Source organism: Perca flavescens, chromosome 1 (genome assembly GCF_004354835.1).
Source record: "Perca flavescens isolate YP-PL-M2 chromosome 1, PFLA_1.0, whole genome shotgun sequence".
Taxonomy (NCBI): domain Eukaryota; kingdom Metazoa; phylum Chordata; class Actinopteri; order Perciformes; family Percidae; genus Perca; species Perca flavescens.
This window is the reverse complement of record NC_041331.1, coordinates 14104076-14122801: the sequence shown is the minus strand read 5'-3', so window position 1 is coordinate 14122801 and position 18726 is coordinate 14104076. Positions and strand designations below refer to the sequence as shown.

General features: G+C 42.0%; 1 protein-coding gene across 7 annotated transcripts in view; it reads left to right on the top strand.

Moving 5' to 3' along the window:
- The first annotated feature begins 1279 nt into the window (after positions 1-1279).
- neo1a (neogenin 1a) overlaps positions 1280-18726 on the top strand; it is a 186552-nt gene continuing 169105 nt past the window's right edge. For all 7 annotated transcript variants that reach the window (XM_028587139.1, XM_028587047.1, XM_028586959.1 and 4 more), the window contains exon 1: positions 1280-1452. In XM_028587139.1, the coding sequence (XP_028442940.1) occupies positions 1362-1452 (91 nt within the window). In that variant the 5' untranslated portion in view covers positions 1280-1361. The remainder of the gene's footprint in view (positions 1453-18726) is intronic.

The window sequence follows — 18726 nt, the reverse complement described above, 5'->3', positions numbered from 1 at the left end:
AAGTGTAAGTGATAATGCAACAGTTCAGGAGTAAAGTATAGCTATCGTTTATGGTTTTTGAGAAATTTTAATTCAGCTTTTATATTGACAGAACATTTTGAGTCAGCCAACCATGCCATTATTATTGTAGACATAGGACAAATTAGTTTAAGGTACGTTTGTGGTTAAAAGACAATAGTTTCTAGGCCACAATGCAAAAACGAGTAAGCTGTTTGGCAGAAAAACTCTACAGCAATGAGCCTTTAGCAATAGTTTGTCAATCACTAACCTGCAAACAGCTGTCCTCTTACAGATCTAATAGAAACAGCAACATAAGCAAACACACCCTTCAGTCTGATTTCTCATTTCAATTTAACAGGCAAAACAAATATTTCTTCACGGTTCAACATTTAGCTGGGCAACATTTATAGGTCCATGATATTAAACAGTGTAGGCTAAGTGATGAGTAAAACAAGACCAACTAGTCTATTAGGTATTATGTAAACTTTGTTCTTATGTTTGGGCCATAGATGTATTATAAGACTGGGCTAATTAGTAACGAACCAAGAGTTAAACAGAGTTAATTAACTCAATGTTATTATCAAACATATCGTGTAAATGAGCTTTTAATGAGAAAGAACTCTCTGTTTTGAGCCTTACGTCTGTATTGGCTTCTTATTAATGCTGTAAAAGATGTTAAATTTCCGCATAGTTTTAGGACACTTGTGGTGTAAAAATGAGGCGTTGTGTTTGGACTGAAATCCCACACCATATTTTAGATTTTGCCTGAGCACACAGGCGGCCAGGATCCAAAGTTCCGTGTGACTCCACACCCTGTTTTCCGGGGAGCCGGTGGAGATCCAGCCCTGCCTTCTCAACACGCTGCTCTCTTACGTCCCGTCCGTGAACAGTGAGCTGGCCGCGGCGGAGATTTCTCCTTCTGGCCGGGATCTTATCTTTTCTCCAACTGAGCTCTTTCTGGTCTTTTCGGCGCTTGACATATTTCGGGGTAGTAAAGTCGCCGGTTCGGTGCTCAGTCGCCTGCAAATCTTTTTGTCCTTGTGCTGCGCCTCCGTGGCAATGGATTGATTTCGGTGTTTTTTTTCCTCCGACCTCTGCCTCGACCAAGTTGAGAAAACAGTCTCTCTAACCTGCGGCTCTCTCTTCCCAGCTACATGTTTCATCCGGCCAGTGTTACAAGTACCTGGCTCCGGATGTTTCTGCACATTTTAGGACTTTGAACTTTTTTTTTGTCCGCTTGTGCATTTGCAGGTGGTGGCCGGGGATTTTAAGGATTTTTTTTTTTTTTTTTTTTTTTTTTTTTTTTTATAAAAGATTCTCCGGGGTTCCTGAAGCCTGCAAAGATTTATTTGTGTAAAGTGATGGCCGAGCGGGGAGCTCTGTCGCTCCTCTCTCTCCTCTGTCTCACCTTTCTCTACACGGAGACCGCCGCGGCAAAGCATGTCGACAAAGGTAAATGCCTTCATAATACACTGCTATAGTTGTTCTGCGGTATGTCTGCTTCTTTGCGCCTCGTTTGAAGAAACTTACCGACGTTGTAGCCTATCACGGAGTTGTAATAAAACAAACCCACGGACTGCAAGCTGTTGGCTTTGAAAACCAGACGTGGAGCTAGGTAACCGTTAGCTAATTCTGCTGTGTTTAGGTTTCTGCTAACTCTTTTCACCATTTAAACACAACTTCAAAAGTAGGCTACGTTTCCATAATAGGCACACTATTTACTCCTAGAACAGCCCTGTTTTAAAGCAGTATAGCAACACGCTTTTCCACTCCGTCCTTTTGTCTCAATGTCTGCACAGTGAGGCAGAACTGCTGCTACATTTCTGTTTGTCTTTCCAGTGATTCGTAGACATGCTGTGTATATAGCCTAGTTGTGTCTTTGAATTAATGTGCATTTGGAATTGAAAGGCCAAATAACACCCTTTTTTTGTTTGTTTGAATGAATTAAGACCGCCCGTCTACCTGTTTGAATGGCTCTGCGGTCATGGAAATGCAAAAGGATGGCAGGAACTTGAATGTGAAAAAATACAAAGAGTCATTAAGTGCTCACTGTCAGGTAATAGCCCACGCTAGCATCATCAGTCCAGCAGACATCTCATTACCTGGGCGTCAATATATGTTGAGCTGATGGATAAACAGACCCCGATTCATTTGCTTCTGTTAATTGTTTTGAAGTGAGGGCACTGCACTGCAGCCTCTTGTCTTATTCCAACTGGTGGCATATTCTGTAGTGAGATATTGCACAGATATTAGATGTAGCCTATTGATTTGAGTCTGTATGTTTTAAGCATAACTCTCCACAATCTGTGGTAGGCTAAGCACTCCCAGGCCATGAGTGCCTAAATGGCAGAGCCATGAGAAAGGGGAAGGGAAAAAAAAATGTCTTTCCAACAGTCATTGGAGTGCACAGCTCCAGCACATATCACATATCCCATCGTGACAGAGTCACATCTTTATCATTTAAGCTGTTAGACGCTATCAAACACAGCATGTGGTCTGGAAAATTGTGAATATAACTGACTCTTGTGCAACTTGGCCCAGTTTTTCTCGTGATATGCAATATAGTTGTGTGTCAAAAAAAAAGGCAGTCCATGTGCCTTTTGAAACCTGGTTGTTTATTTTAAGAAGAATGAATGTGCATAGAAGGCAGGCCTTGGAGTGACAGGCCTGTGCTAGCTGTTGGGCTCTCTTGCGTGTGAAGCCTGATGAAAGACCCTCTCCTGCATGAAAAGCGTTCTGCAGTGGTGGAAGGAAAAAGAGAGAGAGAGAGAGAGAGAGAGAGAGAGAGAGAGAGAGAGAGAGAGAGAGAGAGAGAGAGAGAGAGAGAGCCCCTCCTTGGCTTTGCTGGAGATCTGTACAAAAGAGAGAAATGGGGGTAGGGTGAAACAGGCTGACTGTCTGGAAAGTAATAAAACCAGGAGATTAAGGGGGCCAGGGAGTTCCTTTGGGAGCTTTGATTGATTCCAGAGAATTGGACTGGGACCCACACGCAGAGAGAGTCTCAAATTACTAATTGTGGGGTCCCCTTCTCTGAAAATATCTGTTTATTCAAAACACATTTCTTTGAGGTCCTGCCTGTGGTCAGAACTTATCTTTCTTAAAGCTGTCAGAGTTGCAGCCCAGACTTTAAAGAGTTTCTGTCTCATTTGGTTTGGGGACAGATATAAATGGGCAAAGTCTGGAATAACCTGTAAAAGTTTAGCCTAGCTGCCGCTGTATTTTTTATTCAATTTCTTTTTTTACCACTACTTCCTCTGTAGCTCTTACAAGTTGTTAGCGCCATTAAAAAACGGCTCCAAAAGTTTGGCTTTTGTAGGCTGCTCCCTGTTTAGAGGAGTGTAAAATCCATTTAGGCTCTATCTTATCTCTGTAATCCTGCCGGGAGGGAATAGTGTGCTGATTGTCTCCCAGCGGACAATGCAAATAACTCGCTGAAATGTGTAAACATTTGGCAACCCTCTCTTGCTCTTACGGACCACTCGCCAGGGTTTTATCCTCCTCACGGACCACCTTAGATGCAATATTGCCCCAGACTTTATAAACAACTGTTGTTTTCTTTGGCGCGTTTAAGGTCTACTGTGGACTCTGCTGCTAAGAACAGAATTTACCACCTTTTTGTGTTGTTGTGTTTGGAAAGCCCTGGTGGTCCTACATCCCAGTTGGGGGAGAGAAGTAGGAAGGCTTAAAGTTGGGTCTTATTCATCCTGAACATCAAGAGTAATTCCGTTATCGCCCTCACTTAACAGTGTCATCTGTATGCAAAGTATAGTGAAAGGGTTCTCTCGTAGCCTTTTACACAAATGAATTCTACAACTTGATCTTCAGCTCAAAATAGCTGCATCTTCTCCACATGTCCACGTCACGGCGTGACGAGTTGAGAGGGGGTGTCGTCATGCGGAGTCACCTGCTGTCTCTGCCGTATCGAGGATGCTGTTTACTGATCATTTATTTATGGACTCCCAATTGCTCATAAAGTCCTAATGACCTTCATCCACAGAGAGACGGATAATTGCACACTTGGCCGAGCGTTTGATTCATCTGTTTCACTAATGAACCCCCCTACCCCCCCCCCCCGTAAAGAAAATGCTCCTGATATGCTATGGACACTGGTGGGGAGGCTCACTTTGTTGAAGCTCTGTGTCCTCGCTTCAGAGGTGGTGTGGGGCGAGGTCACGGTTGAAAATAACAACTTGTTTTTGTCCAGTGTTTGTGGGGGGGGGGTTAATATGAAAGCAATCATTGAAATCATTTGCCCTAACTGTCACAGCAGTTTTTCACATGTAATTGGCAAGGGGAAAGGTAGATCAATATCCTCCGAATAGATGGCATGACATCTGCTGTTGCATCTTTTTGGTGAGGGGTGTGGTTTGGGGGGTCAGTGTAATCACCGGCTTTCAGCTGACTATTGTGGGAAAGTAACACGACTATTGGCTGTTATTTCATCCGAAAAAGGCTCTCCACTTTTGTTGATTTTTGTAGACCGAGTGCAGTTAAACTATATCAAGGCAGCGTGGATATAATGCGCGCCTTGAAACGCACATGGTTTGATCCCATTCCTCAACCTATCAAACTTTCACGCATCAGCTGTCGGCGTGGAGGTGTAATGCTTGTACACCAGATTGAATCTACATTCGTTCTCTCTCCACACTCCGTACATTTGAATCTAGTATTCCCTCTGTTTATTGATTGCTGTTCAGCATGCCTTTTTTAAATCTGGTTCTCTAACTGGCATTGTTAGCCCCCTGTGTATTTGAGACCTAGTCCGGGCTGGCTAGTTGGTTGCTCGTCATAGTGAAGGGAGGGCTGTTTTGAGTGGAGAGAAGCCAAAGGTCATGGTCTACAAAACCCAGAGCGGATCATGGAGTCGCAGGGAGACTTGTATTCGCCTTCCTTCTAAGAGGAAATTGCATCTATCAGAGCTACTTCTAGTTGTGCATTGCAGAGAAACTGAAATCTGCTTTTTCCCGTCCCTCCACTGAAGCCTGTATACCAACCTCTGATTCTGGTGCACATTCAGTGGCCTTAAAAAAAAAAAAAAAAAAAAAAAGATCTGTATAAAGTTTCACCTACCTTCAGTCATACGTTGTTGTTTTTTTTTTTTTAGCAGTTGGTTGTGGTTTACCTTGACATAGTCTCGCTTTGCCAGACCCCGATCCAAAGTCCACTGGAGGAGGGTCTGGCTAGTCCACAAAACATTCGGGGATGGGAGGAAAACGGACTCTGATTTATTAGCATTAAACCAATCACAATTGTCTTGGGCGGTGCTAAGCACCGGAGAAAAGCCGCGGCGCCGCTGCAAAATAGGCTCGGAAGGAACTTGTTTTGGTGGAACATGTGTACGTTTTTAAAAGTTGTTTTAGTCGTGCAAGAGAGAACTCCGATTGGACAGATAGTCTAGCTAGCTGTCTGGATTTACCCTGCAGAGATCTGAGAAAAGGTTAACCATAGTCCTCATAAATCAACCAGAGTTTAAAATGCCAACACAAAGAAAGCCCAAGCCAACGGTTATCTGGCCTAAATGAGTGAAATCCGGCGGCAACGGAGCAATCCCGGAAGTGGAACGTCAAGGATATAGACTAACCTGGATATAACTTTTTAAGTATTCATCGTTTTTTATATGAAGTATGTTTTGAAAATGTTCATTGCACTGAAACCTGGACCTGGACCTGCTCTCTGGACACAGGAAAACACTTTGATTGAATGTGGTGCAAAAGGGGTATAGGTGTTGTTCCGAACTATCAGTTCTCTCTGTACTATAGAAGCCAGCCTATACAGTGTTATGATTGGTCGTTTCACAAAAAGCGGCTCACATCAAGTGTCCTGCTTTTTTTTTGTTTTGTTAAAAGCTCAACTTCTCTCAGCCTCAGGTGCACCTGCTGTGACTAAAACCATGCCAGACGCAGCACCTTTCCAATCCAGCTGCCTTGTGTCTTCTTTGTGTCTGCTGATCCTTTCATGTCAAAACAATAAAAGCAAAAACAAAAAAAAAAATATATATATATTTTTGAAAAAAGTTGAATAGGTGTCAGGAGACCACATAACTGTCCATACTGCCCTGTTTGATGAGTCCTGTGAGACTTTATGGTAACCTAAGGGACGTTACTTCAACAACATTGTTATCTTTTACTGGAGACCTAGCTGGAAACATGACTAATTTCCTTTTTTTCCTTTTTTTTTTTTTTTTTTTTTTTTTTTTTTTTTTTTTTCTTTTCAATTCCTTATGTTGTGACAGGGCATTTTGACTAAACATTTCTTAAGCTGTGGGTAGTGTTATATTGCAGTGGCTTGCCGTTATACATAAAGAATTGATGTTAAACCAAAACAAATGATTGACCATATCTGCCATGCAAAGCTTTTACCAGGGCAGCACCCAAAATGGCCAAAAAGACTTGTAAGTGAAGGTTGTGTTGAGTAGCAAGTGGTAGTCTTGCAGCATTACATGTTCCATAATATTTATGTCATAGTTGGTCCATGTTCTTCAGGACAGCGTGGCACTGTCCAGAAAAGCTGCAGTAGCCATGCTAACCGTGTTTCCGTGCACGTCCTTTTATATCTGCAGCACGACGGCAGCAAATGGCCGTGAGTGTGTATTGACGTTAGATTTAAGTAGTGTACTGCAAGCAAAGAAGTATTTTCCGCCTGGCCTGGCATTCAAGCAAAACCTTGAAGGAATGAGCTTCGTGGCCCTTCCAAAGGAATCGTTAGAAAAGCACAGCAGGACAGTGAGGACTTTTTTTCCCCTGAAAACTTTCCTCAAACTTTAGCTATTTTGGTTTTGCCGAGCTCCTGTCGCGGTGTCTCCTGTCGGTAGTGGCAGCTGCATAGGATTATGACACATGCAAGCTGTGCTTGTCAGATGAGCCTGGACTAATGAGTGCAAGGCTCTGTTATACACTGAACTGTTTTTACAGCCCTGGGGGGCATATTACACACATTTCCTATTCAAATAAGATCAAGCCTTTTTTTATGTTTGAATTTCTTTTTTTTTTTTTTTTTTGTTTTTTTTTTAACAAAATACAAAACCTACAACTTGTGACATGAACAAATCCCCTCTTTCCGTCATCAGCACCCCACCCAGATCACCCAAAAAATCAAGAAAAGATGACCGTAACTAACTACAATATTCTAGACCGTTCAACAAAATGGTAACAAAATAAACCACAAACCAAATAAACATGTATTAAATGTCAAAACCATAAGCCAAATGTTTGAATTTTTAAATCCTCTAAATCAGCGTTTCCCAAACTTTTTACAGTCTAAATGTTATATTTTTTTACATTTGTAAATCACGGTCCAGTTTTTATTACTAGTTGAAGTACAAGGCTAACTTTGTATTGTGTTTTTGTATTTTGAGGGGAGGCAACATTTAAATGAATGAATTCATATTCGGGCATCTTGCTCCAAGTGCGCTCTCGTCAATGAACGATGACATCATCCTTTGGACCAACCCGTAGCAAGAGCACTTTGGAATGACCGATAAGCAGCTCAGGCTTTACTCAATGAGTGTAAACTACACAAAGAACAGATGAGAGTAGTTCACATTGGCATTTTCCCAATTCCTTTAGATTTTGGCAACTCCTTGCCTAATTGGTTGTTAATCTAAAGAACTATATATATATATATATATATATATATATATACATACAGTATATAATTAGTGTAATGTATATTTGATGTAATTGCGAGGTGGCTGCTTTCATTCCTGTAAATTAAGAGAGACTTGAAAGACAGATTAATAACCTTCATTTGGTTGCACTGCACCTGCTGGAGTTCCAACATCCTGCCGCTCTCAGACACGAATTAATTCTCTGCCGTCTTCTTTGGAGGACGTCCAGGCTGTGATGAATTAACCTGAAAGTCTTCTCTATGGCGTAGGGGTGTGACCAGACACTCGGCTCACGAGACGAGACACGAGACTGGGCTCACGAACACGAGAGACGAGATTTTAACACCATTTTAAAGAAAATTTAAATATGATATATGACTGGGAAAAAAAAAAAATCTTTTTATTCAATCGAAAGTCACAAAATGAAAACCTTGAAAGGTTTTGCCACAAACTCCGACGGCTCCTCTCCTGTGTAACTAACCTCCGCAGACCTAATTACTGCGGCGTCCCTATCTCCTCAAAAACCCGTCCCTACAACCTATTCATTCATCATTCATTTCTTACGCTGCACTGTTACTTCTATTCTTAGCCGGTTTTATTTTTATGACCGTTCTTTATTTGCTCTTTCATTTTTCATTTAAAGCACTTTTAAAGACCCTTTTTGCTGAAAGGTGCTATAGAAATAAAGTCTCCTTGTCCTACAACCTCAGCCTGTCTGTTATATTGCAGCAAACGGTGTCTGTGCAAAGTTTTGAAAACTGTAACCACACCACGGGTCTCACTTGTGTACTATCGGGAGATAATAATAATAAAGATAGAGATATCGTAACGTTTTTAATCTCACGAGGTCTCTGCTATGGTGTAGTTCAAGTTGTTAAGTAGCATGCGCTTAAAAAGAGAATGCAGGCAAACGAAAATCAATGCAACGTAACCAATATAATGATTTTTTTTTTTTTTTTTTTCATTAGAATTGTCCAGGATGGATAGTGCAATTCAATCAATAGACTGCTTTAACTATCAGGTTAGGAGAAGAATAGTTTCTCAGTTGTTGCTACCTATTCTGGACTATGCAGATATTATATATGCTAACACTACTGCCACTTGTCTACATTCTCTTGATGTGATATACAACAGCCTGTGCCGATTCGTCCTTCGCTGCCCCTATAGGACACTTCATTGTGTGATGTATGAACAGCTGTCCTGGCTTGCACCCTCAGCCAGAAGAAAATATAATTGGCTTCAGTTCATTTTTAAATGTATTTACTTTCAATAACTATATTATTTATCGCAATATTTAGTACCTTACAGTTCACAATATAGCCTTCGTCACAATGAACAGATCTTCTTTACTGTCCCTAGAGTTAATAGAGAAGTTGGGAAATATGCTTTCTGTGTTAGAGCTCCTCGTGAGTGGAACTGCCTTCCTGCATCTATTCGCTCGCTTACGTCTTTTCCTCTGTTCCGAACTGCTTTGTTAACACATCTTCAGAATACTTGTCTATGTTTCTAGCTTTTCAGATTTGCAATTGATATGTGTCATGTTATGTATGTGTGTAGGCTATATATGAATGAGCTGATGTACATAAATATCCATTGAGATGTTAACTTTGTCAGTTATATGTGGGATTATTGTATAATATTTTATATGTTACATAAGTCATTTTTATCAAATATTTTTACATGTGATAGGGATGAGGGTAGGGATATTGAGAGCTTATGTGTGTGTAGTGTGGGCATGCGTGTTTTTTTTTTTTTTTTTTCTTTTCTTTTTTCTTCTTCTCTTTTCTGTTTGATTGTAGCTACTCTGTTCTGTTGTTTTGTACATGATCCTGAGGACCCACATGAAAACGAGATGCTGCATCTCATGGGGTTGATCCTCTAATAAATGTTCATAAATAAATAAATTGGAGTCTTGTTGTTCCTATCCCATGATTTTTTTTAATTTATTTTATTTTTATTTAATGGATCCTGTGTCCTTCTGTGTCCTTCTGTGCCCTGGTAGTACACGTTGACTGGGGCTGAACTATTCCATTCACCAAATCAACTTGTGGTGTTGTTGTTTTTTAACATCAAACACTGTCTATCTTCCCTGGATCCATCACATCACTGGGGCTAGGTTGACCAGTATGTGTATGTGGGACAAATGGTAACACTTACTCATAAAGTATCAATCACCCATGTACACATAGAGCCTCTCAGCCTTCATTCCGTCAAAGGAACTTTTCATGTGCCGAAAGGGTGTAGGGGCAGTCAAGTCACAGAGAGAGGATTGTGAGCACTGCTCGATCGAGCTGGCTGCCATCATCTTGTGCCTGGCCTGTGGTTGTTGGCAGCTTTAGACATGGTGGGATGCTGTGTGTGTATATGTTTGGGTGGGTATTTGCATAGGCGTATGCCACCCATCTGGGGTTGAACAGATGTTTTATCAACAAAGTTCAGAGAGTTTCCCGACTTGAACTCCCTCTCTAGCAAAAAAAAAAAACAACCACTTTACCTACTTTCACTGAGAAGAAAGGTGGAAATTAGACCATTTTGATTCAGCCTTGAGTTTAATCTGTGTAGCAGCTAGCAGCCTTGGTGTCACTGATTCAGTATTATGCAGCGAGCACATATTTTAAGAAACATAAAGGGACCAAAGCACGCACTGATTGCCACAACGCTTATATTATTATAGCCTGAAGTTTTATTGTCATGGTCTTTATTTAGTTATGGACAAAATTACAGCTTTTACACGCAGCTGTGAATTGCAAAAAGGTTGGTATTTGTCTGGAGGGGGTTTGTCAAAAAACATTTTGTTTTCTAAAAATGTACTTTTTGGTAAAGATTTTTATAAGATTCACGTAAACTAAAACCTGATGTCTTTTCCATTGGAAAATATCAACACGCACCGGCAAGCCCTATTCAGATTTATTTTTACAAAACTTTAGATGGCACACTTTAATCCATTTTATTACCAGTGTTCAACTCCAACCAAGATTTCTAATTATGGTGTCTTGTCAATAGATAATGAGCTGCTCCAACTTTTGATATGTAGTGCCAGAAACAATTCAGTTTGAAGTGTTTGTATTTTTTTTTTCTCCAACATTTTCTTGGTCTGTTTTACAAGGAAACACTTGGTTTGTTAGTAGGAATCCATAGAAACCTCCTTAACTTTCAATCATAGGAGGAATAGTGTGTTTAGGCTTCAGCAAGAATAGAGGGTGTCATACATATATAATTTTTTAATCCAACGAAGTACTTTTCCATGGCACTGTCTCAGCATGCGAAGCACAGCGGCATTATGGATGGTTGAGCCTCAGACATTAAGTTTAAACGGTTAGAGGTTTACAGTTAAGACCAGTGGAGGCTCTGTAGCTAGTCATGTAGATATCAACTTGTGTCCCAGTTCCCTTTTTTTTTTTTTTTTTTTTTTTTTTTTTTTTTGGAGCCTCTCCAGTCAACCTCCCAGGTTTTTACTTTTGATTTCACCTGCCTTCTATGGTGACATGGAACATTCTCCTGGTATTAACTGATGTTTCTGCTGCTAAATCCAAGCTGAAATGATTCTTTGAGAAGTTCAGCATTAGATAGAGGCTCCTTTGTGCCGTTTGGGAGCTCCCCTTTGGCATGGGGCTCCGCTGACTGCAGAGGCTTCTTACCGTGTTATTGGAGCCAGTTCCTCCTCAACTCTGAGCTCATCGAAAGCTAACCGAGGTCAGGAGAGGAAGCTGAAATGGTGAAATTACTGCTTTAAGCTTTTTCTTTTAATGCATTGCCATGATGTAATGGAATTCTTTTTTTTTTGGCCCTTCACAGTTGAATAAATGCGGTCTTTCAGCAGCATTTACTTGACAGATGATGGCTTTTCTTTTTTATATAAATGATACACAGCTCTAACACAAAATAAGCTTTTGCTTGGCATTAGGAAATGCTAATTGCCTTGAAATTTGATTCACTGTACAAATGTGCTATTTTATTTAATTTTTTTTACTGTTGATGAGCGAGGTATTGGGGCTTCTTTTTTATTACAATATTAGAAACGGGAGCTCCTGAATGGGTCTTCATTAGACTGGGTAAACCCAGCTCGATCTGCCGGCCATTTGATTTTGCCCTGCAGCTCAGGCTGGAAACCTGTACGTTTATCTATCCTGCTTCCGTTACAAATTTGCGGGAACCAATCACAAACTGGCTTATCCACTTGTCGCGCTATTGGCAGGTTTAACACGATGACGCTAGAGAAGCGACCAAGCAGCTTTTTGTTTACATTCAACAAGCCGGCCACCGAAGCGCGGCACTCCATGGCAGCGACCCGTTGATGCCGCTGTCGCTGCTACGTCAAACTGATCGTTGCGTATCCAGTTGCGTACAGAGTCATTTGAACTATGCCCGTTGATCATTCAATCTTAAAAGATTGAGCTTGGTCTGGTGATAGGCAGACTAGGTTTTCATTGCTTGTGATTTATGTTTAATTTACTACACTTTCTACGTGGCCAAGCACCTGGACAACCGTGTTTATGGCGTTACAGTGCAATTAGTTTCCACTCCTTATCCTCCAGAGTGTCGTTTTCCTAATGTGGATTCTAGTCCTTGGCCTTTTGGGAAGATGAGTCTGATAATTATTATATATTGGCTGTGATATGAAGTTAGCTTACTGACAGACTTCTGCAATTAGAGGAAGATTGCAATATTCACGTTATGACTCAGATTATTTCTCTAATGTCATGACATTCTTTGAAAACTACAAGGTGGAGAATAATTTCAAAGAATTAGAGCTGGGCTATATATCTATTAAATTGATATCGTGTTATGAGACTAGATATCGTCTTAGATTTTGGATACCGTAAAATGTCATAAGTGTTCCTGGTTTTAAAGGCTGCATTACAGTAAAGTGATGTCATTTTCTGAACTTCCCAGCCTGTTGTAACTGTTCTATTATTTGCCTTTACCCACTTAGTCATTATATCCACATTACTGATGATTATTTATCAAAAATCTCATTGTGTAAATATTTTGTGACCGCACCAATAGTCAACACTACAATATCGTTGATATCGAGGTATCTGATCAAAAATATCGCGGTATTTGATTTTCTCCATATTGCCCAGCCCTACAAAGAATATATTTTTGTAGGGGTGTGACGAGACACTCCGCTCACGAGACGAGACACGAGATCGGGTTCACGAGATCGAGAGACGAGATTTTAACACTATTTTAAAGAAGACTTGGATGATGAAATATGTCTGGAAAAATCGTCTTTTTATTCAATCGAAAGTCACAAAATGAAAAATGAGCACCTTGAAAGGTTTTGCCACAAACTCCAATAGCTTCTCTTCCTGTATAACTAACCTCTTCAGACCTAATAACTGCGGCGCCCCTCTCCTCCTCCCAAACCCGTACCTACAGCCTATTAAATCAAATAATTATTCATTTCTTACACTGCAACCTTTGTTATTGTGTGTGTGTGTGTGTGTGTGTGTGTGTGTGTGTGTGTGTGTGTGTGTGTGTGTGTGTGTGTGTGTGTGTGTGTGTGTGTGTGTGTGTGTGTGTGTGTGTGTGTGTGTGTGTGTGTGTGGGAGCTGAGTCCCGCTCTGTGTGAAAGATGCAGAGAGGACCGAGAAGCTTGCGTTTACGGGCTTTGACGTACCGAAATTTGGCACAGATTGCTTTATGAATTGGTCCTCGGTAGTAGCGACGTAATTCTGCACTTGTGTACTGATATCGCCAGACAACGTTTGACCTCGACGAGAAATATCGTAACGTTTTAATCTCGCACCCCTCTATATTTTTGACATTTTAGGCCTTTATTTGTGATGGGACAACTTGGAAATGAGAGGGGGGATGACATGCAGCAAAGGGCCCCAGGTCGGAACCGAACCCGGGCCCGCTGCGTCGAGGACTGAGCCTCTGTATGTGGGCGCGTGCTCTACCAGGTGGGCTACCCAGTCGCCCAGTGGAGAATAATGGCGTTTTTACATTACATGGTACCTGCTCGACTCGCCTCGACTCTACTCACCGTTTTTGTTTTTTTCCATTATGAAAAAAAGTCCCCGGTACCTGCCGACAGGAACGTTTTTTAGCATCACCTCCGTCGAGGCGGAACCAAAAGGTGAAAACCTGCCGACTACTGATTGGTCGGAGAGAATCGTCACTAATCACTGCGTCATCATTGCTAGCGACAGACGGGGGTGTCCTGAACAAACCCGCCATTTTAAAATAGTTTAGCTAGCGGTGTGTTTTTTTTTTTTTTTTGCTGCCTCCAGCTTCTTTTGAAACAAAATTTAGTCTTCTGGCTGGGGCAACGACGACACACCTTCGACGTTCTGCGTGTGTGTGTCGCGTTAGGTCACGGAGGAGGACGGGCCACCGTGGCCAAGCTGGCACTAGCAGCGGGTAGGCGCCATCATTTTGTTCACTTTTATTTGGCGCTTTGCCAAAATTACACATACAGCACAGCTGGGCTTCCATTGCTGTTGGATAAAGCTGTACAGAACCTGAGAGCAGCATCTGGGACAGTCTCTTGAGCTGTGTCAAAATACAGACACGACTGTCCTCTGTCCGATATGGAGGAGGACGAGCTCGGTGAGGAGGACGAGCTCGGTGAGGAGGACGAGCTCGGTGAGGAGGAGGAGCAGGTGGAGGCAGGCCCATAAACTCCTAGAGGTGAGGATTTCCGTCCAGCTCGAAGTGTACACAACCGGCAGTGATGGAAGGCAGCTGCATCAATTCCCTCTGATTCCTTAACCATTGTCCCTTGAACCTTGACTCCACTCGCCCCCCCCCCCCCACACACACACACACACACACACACTTCTCAGCCTGTGACAGGTCACTCAGCCACAGCACCGGCATGGCTGCAAAATGGATGGCGGCCAGCAGGGAGCACTTCTGGAGGAATAGCAGGCGAGCAGCATTCCATCACAGGACCTCGAGACACAGATGTCATATGAGACACGAGGGACGTGTTTGGAGTGGGGGGATGGGCCGGGAGGGCCAATGGCAGAGGTTTTGGCATGGTGGGGCAGTAATGGGGTGGGAGAGCAAGCCAGCTGCTACCAACCGAGTCTTAATGAGGTGTCCCATCAAGAACACAGGGAGATGAACATTAATGACTACAGCTGAACTTGTCTGTTCGTTTGTTCCCTCCTTTTCAATCACGCGAGGATGAGGTACATGGCATGTTTGGGCACACGGTAATTGAGTTTTTCTTCCAAGCCTGATTTATTTATTTATTTATTTATTTTTTTCTTTCTTCTCAAATGTGGCTAGCCTTTTACGTAAATAGGGCTGCAACCACTGCAACAATTCTTTTCATTATTGATCTGTCTTTAATTTTTTCTGATGAGTTGATTGATCGTTTAGTCCATAAAGTCAGGAATTTCCCAGATGTCCCATTTGCTTCTTTTATATGACCAACAGCACAAAACCCACAGATATTCAATTTATTCTGATCTAAAACATAAAAGCAATGAATCATCACATTTGAGAAGCTGCAAACAGCAGCAATGTATTTTAGTTTTTGTCCATTTGCTTCTTTTGGCTCGATAAAAGACTAGAATGATTATTCAATTAAAAATGGTGCAGTGTGGATTCATGGATGGGAGATGCATGATTGCCATAATCACATTGTGTGGATGCACAGAATTAGACTGTTTGGCCTTTTTATGAACAAATAAATACATTGGCTTAATGAGTGAAGTAACAGCCAGTGAAATGATCATGTGGATTTGGATCCCAGATTCAGCAGCAGTATTTCTTCTTTTTTTCTTTTTTTTCAACAAAATGTGAAACTCTGCTCATCAAATATTAGCTTTTCAACATGAACAACAGGCGTGTTCAAACTATGCAATAATAACCAATAGTAGACCCATTACTGAGAATGTGAATATGTAAATGTCTCTCGGGAAAGGACAGTGAGTTCTTTTATGACCTTTTCTCTGCAACCAACAATCCGAGCGCTTGAATTACTGGTTAGGGAAATAATGCAAAATGCTCTTTCTGCTTTCATACTTCATTTACCTGCCGTGGTCTAAATTAGTCCTGAGTGCTTTAGCATGTCAGTCAAGCTTTCAGGACACCTGCTGAACAAATTCACGCAAAGAACAAAGACACACACACACACACACACACACACAAGCACGCACACACAGAGCAAGATCCCCAAATATGTCCTGCAGTCTGTTTGTGCCATATGCCGTGTAATATTGAAGTGAAGTGTAGCAAGTCTCAATAAAAATTCACCCAACATTATCTAATTAAGCAGGTGTGAAAGCAGCTTAATTCAAGTCGGTTTTTGGCACTTCTCACTGGTCCACGTTCAGCATGAAGTAACACTTTATTGGACTTAAAGATGTGAATACTTTTGTCAAGCCGGGGACCAAGTTGCACACTTTCATTTCTCCTCAAAAGAAGATGTCAGAAGTGGTCTTGAGTTATAAAAAGGAGGCGGGGGGGTTTATTAGCCACTGCTTGCCTGTGGGGTGCTTTTTGTTGGAGAGTGACAGGGGACTTAATAATGAAGCTCTAACCCAATGAGCCCTGAATCAGTGGAGCCCCTCTTCCCATTCTTTGTCCTTCTCCCAATCCCCCCACAGTGCCACTGCATTCCCAGCTTGGCGGGGCAGTGTCTCTGGGCCAGGGCCATGTCACGCACCTCTTTTGGCCCAAACGGCCGTGGGGATGGGGGATGGGGGGAGAGGGGTCAGGGGTTCAAGTGCTCCCCGTGGGGCGATGCATAGGATGCCTAGCGACGCTAGTGGCTTGGTTCCTGCACCGGCTACGTCTGTAATTAATTTCTAATGAGAAAGAAATTGGCTGACCTCGCAATAGCTATAGCCTTTTGGCTCCAGCTCACTATTGCTGCCCCTTTCAAGATAGCCCCTCCTGGCTTAACGCTGATTGTGGAGCGCTCAGAGAACATTCCTCGCGTGCTAGACAGAGGAACACCGAGAGAGACAGAGTGTGGATTTTATAGGCTGTGTTTCTGCTAGTCCCACACATACCTGCGCTTCATGGGTTTGATGTTGAAGGTTAACGGTTTCCTATGTAACATAGGGCCGCGTACCAAATTCTGTACTTTTTTGGGTACCGACCAAAATCACGTCGGTACTATCGAGGACCGATTCATGTTAAATCAAACTGTGCCAAATTTCGGTACCTGAGAGTGTGTAAGCGCGAGCCTCCGTTCTCTCTGCGTGTTAACGGAGAGCGGGGCTGAGCTCTGACACGCACGGCGAGCTGCGGACGGAGCAAAACTGCTGCCTCGGCAGTTGTAGGAACGAAAAGTAGCTTGAGTAGCTTAATCGGTATCAAGGTCACGGTATCGGTGACGGTGCCAGATTTTTGAACGATACCCATCCCTAACATAACCTGTAAATATGACGGCTTTGGAATTTTTGACGGCTTTTTTGGATAGCACTTGGCTAGCTGTGTTGCAGTCAGTGTTTAGGTACAGTACAGGCCAAAAGTTTGGACACACCTTCTCATTCAATGCATTTCCTTTATTTTCATGACTATTTGCATCGTAGATTCTCACTGAAGGCATCAAAACTATGAATTATGTACTTAACAAAAAAGTGTGAAATAACTGAAAACATGTCTTATATTTTAGATTCCTCAAAGTAGCCACCCTTTGCTTTTTATGATAACTCTGCAAACCCTTGGTGTTCTCTCAATGAGCTTCATGATGTAGTCACCTGAGATGGTTTTCACTTCACAGGTGTGCTTTGTCAGGGTTAATTAGTGGAATTGTTTCCCTTATTAATAAAAAAAGCAAAGGGTGGCTACTTTGAATAATCTAAAATATAAGACATGTTTTCAGTTATTTCACACTTTTTTGTTAAGTACATAATTCCATATGTGTTCATTCATAGTTTTGATGCCTTCAGTGAGAATATACAATGTAAATAGTCATGAAAATAAAAAGGAAACGCATTGAATGAGAAGGTGTGTCCAAACTTTTGGCCTGTACTGTAGGTTTAACACCTCACGGGGCTAGCTCTTTGAAAATGTTAGTGAAAGGAACAAAAAGTGATCTTCCCATTCAAAGATACTTAATGAAAAGCAGTGTGTTGTCGTTTTTTTTTTTTTTTTTTTTTTTTTGGCGGTAGTCTGTATCAATAAGATCTCCTGAAGGGAATGGTGTGAAATGCAGGAAGCCATTAGGAAGCCAAGGACTCATGTCTCTCCCTGCTGAGTAAATAGTGTCTGGGCCTCCCCCCCCCCCCCCCCCACCTTTCATCCACTTTTGAATGAGGCCAGCACTTGTAACAATAAAGGCAGGAAATGAACTGTACTCACACAGGAGCGTGCAGGATGCTCATTGTGTTCCTAATTGACCAAACTAGGTTGGGTGGTAAAAGTTGAAAATAGCTCAAAGGTAGCATAAGGTAGGTGTGGTCCAAAACAGCAGCTAATGAGGCAGTATTTCATTGCATAATTTTTAGATTTTCTTGTGCTATTTTGGCTGTGTCCTATCTGACCCAGTTTGTGTGAAAGTGAAGCTCACAAGCTCACAAATCCATGACTTCCTAGTGCAGATAGCGTGTGTGTGTGTGGACAATTATTAGTACATAGGAAAACAAACACGTCACACATATTGTGTTTTTGTGGTGCCGTATAGAGCTCAACAGTGTGGTTCCGGGGAGTACATATTGCATTCATATTCTGCACAAAGATTGTTAGCCATAATGTTCTCAACCATCCAAGGTCGACTTGCCACGAGCTACGAGTTGTGTACGATTGGGGAAACGATGGTTTATGCCCCTGTAGAAGGCCCAAAACCGGATGAAATCAACCTTGTTTCAAGAAAAACACGTTTTGTTACATTTGAGAAACCCTACACCACCCACAATCCTAAGTGTAACAGTCTTTTTGTTAGTGGAACTCAACGTCGCCATGGAAATGTTACCGCACCCACAAACCTCCTGATGCGCGTCGTAGCGGGGTAGGCTTGGTTCCAGGCTTAGAACTCTTACATCTTATTGTACATTTACTCTATATACGCATTTTCTAAAATGTCAATGGAGTGGGCGGTCACTGTTGAGCTGTGCTGTGTGAAACCACTTGCAGCCCTCAGTGTCAACCTGTTTACTATTTGCCGTCCTCACCTGGCTACAACCTCCTCATTTTTCTTAGTGGAATGC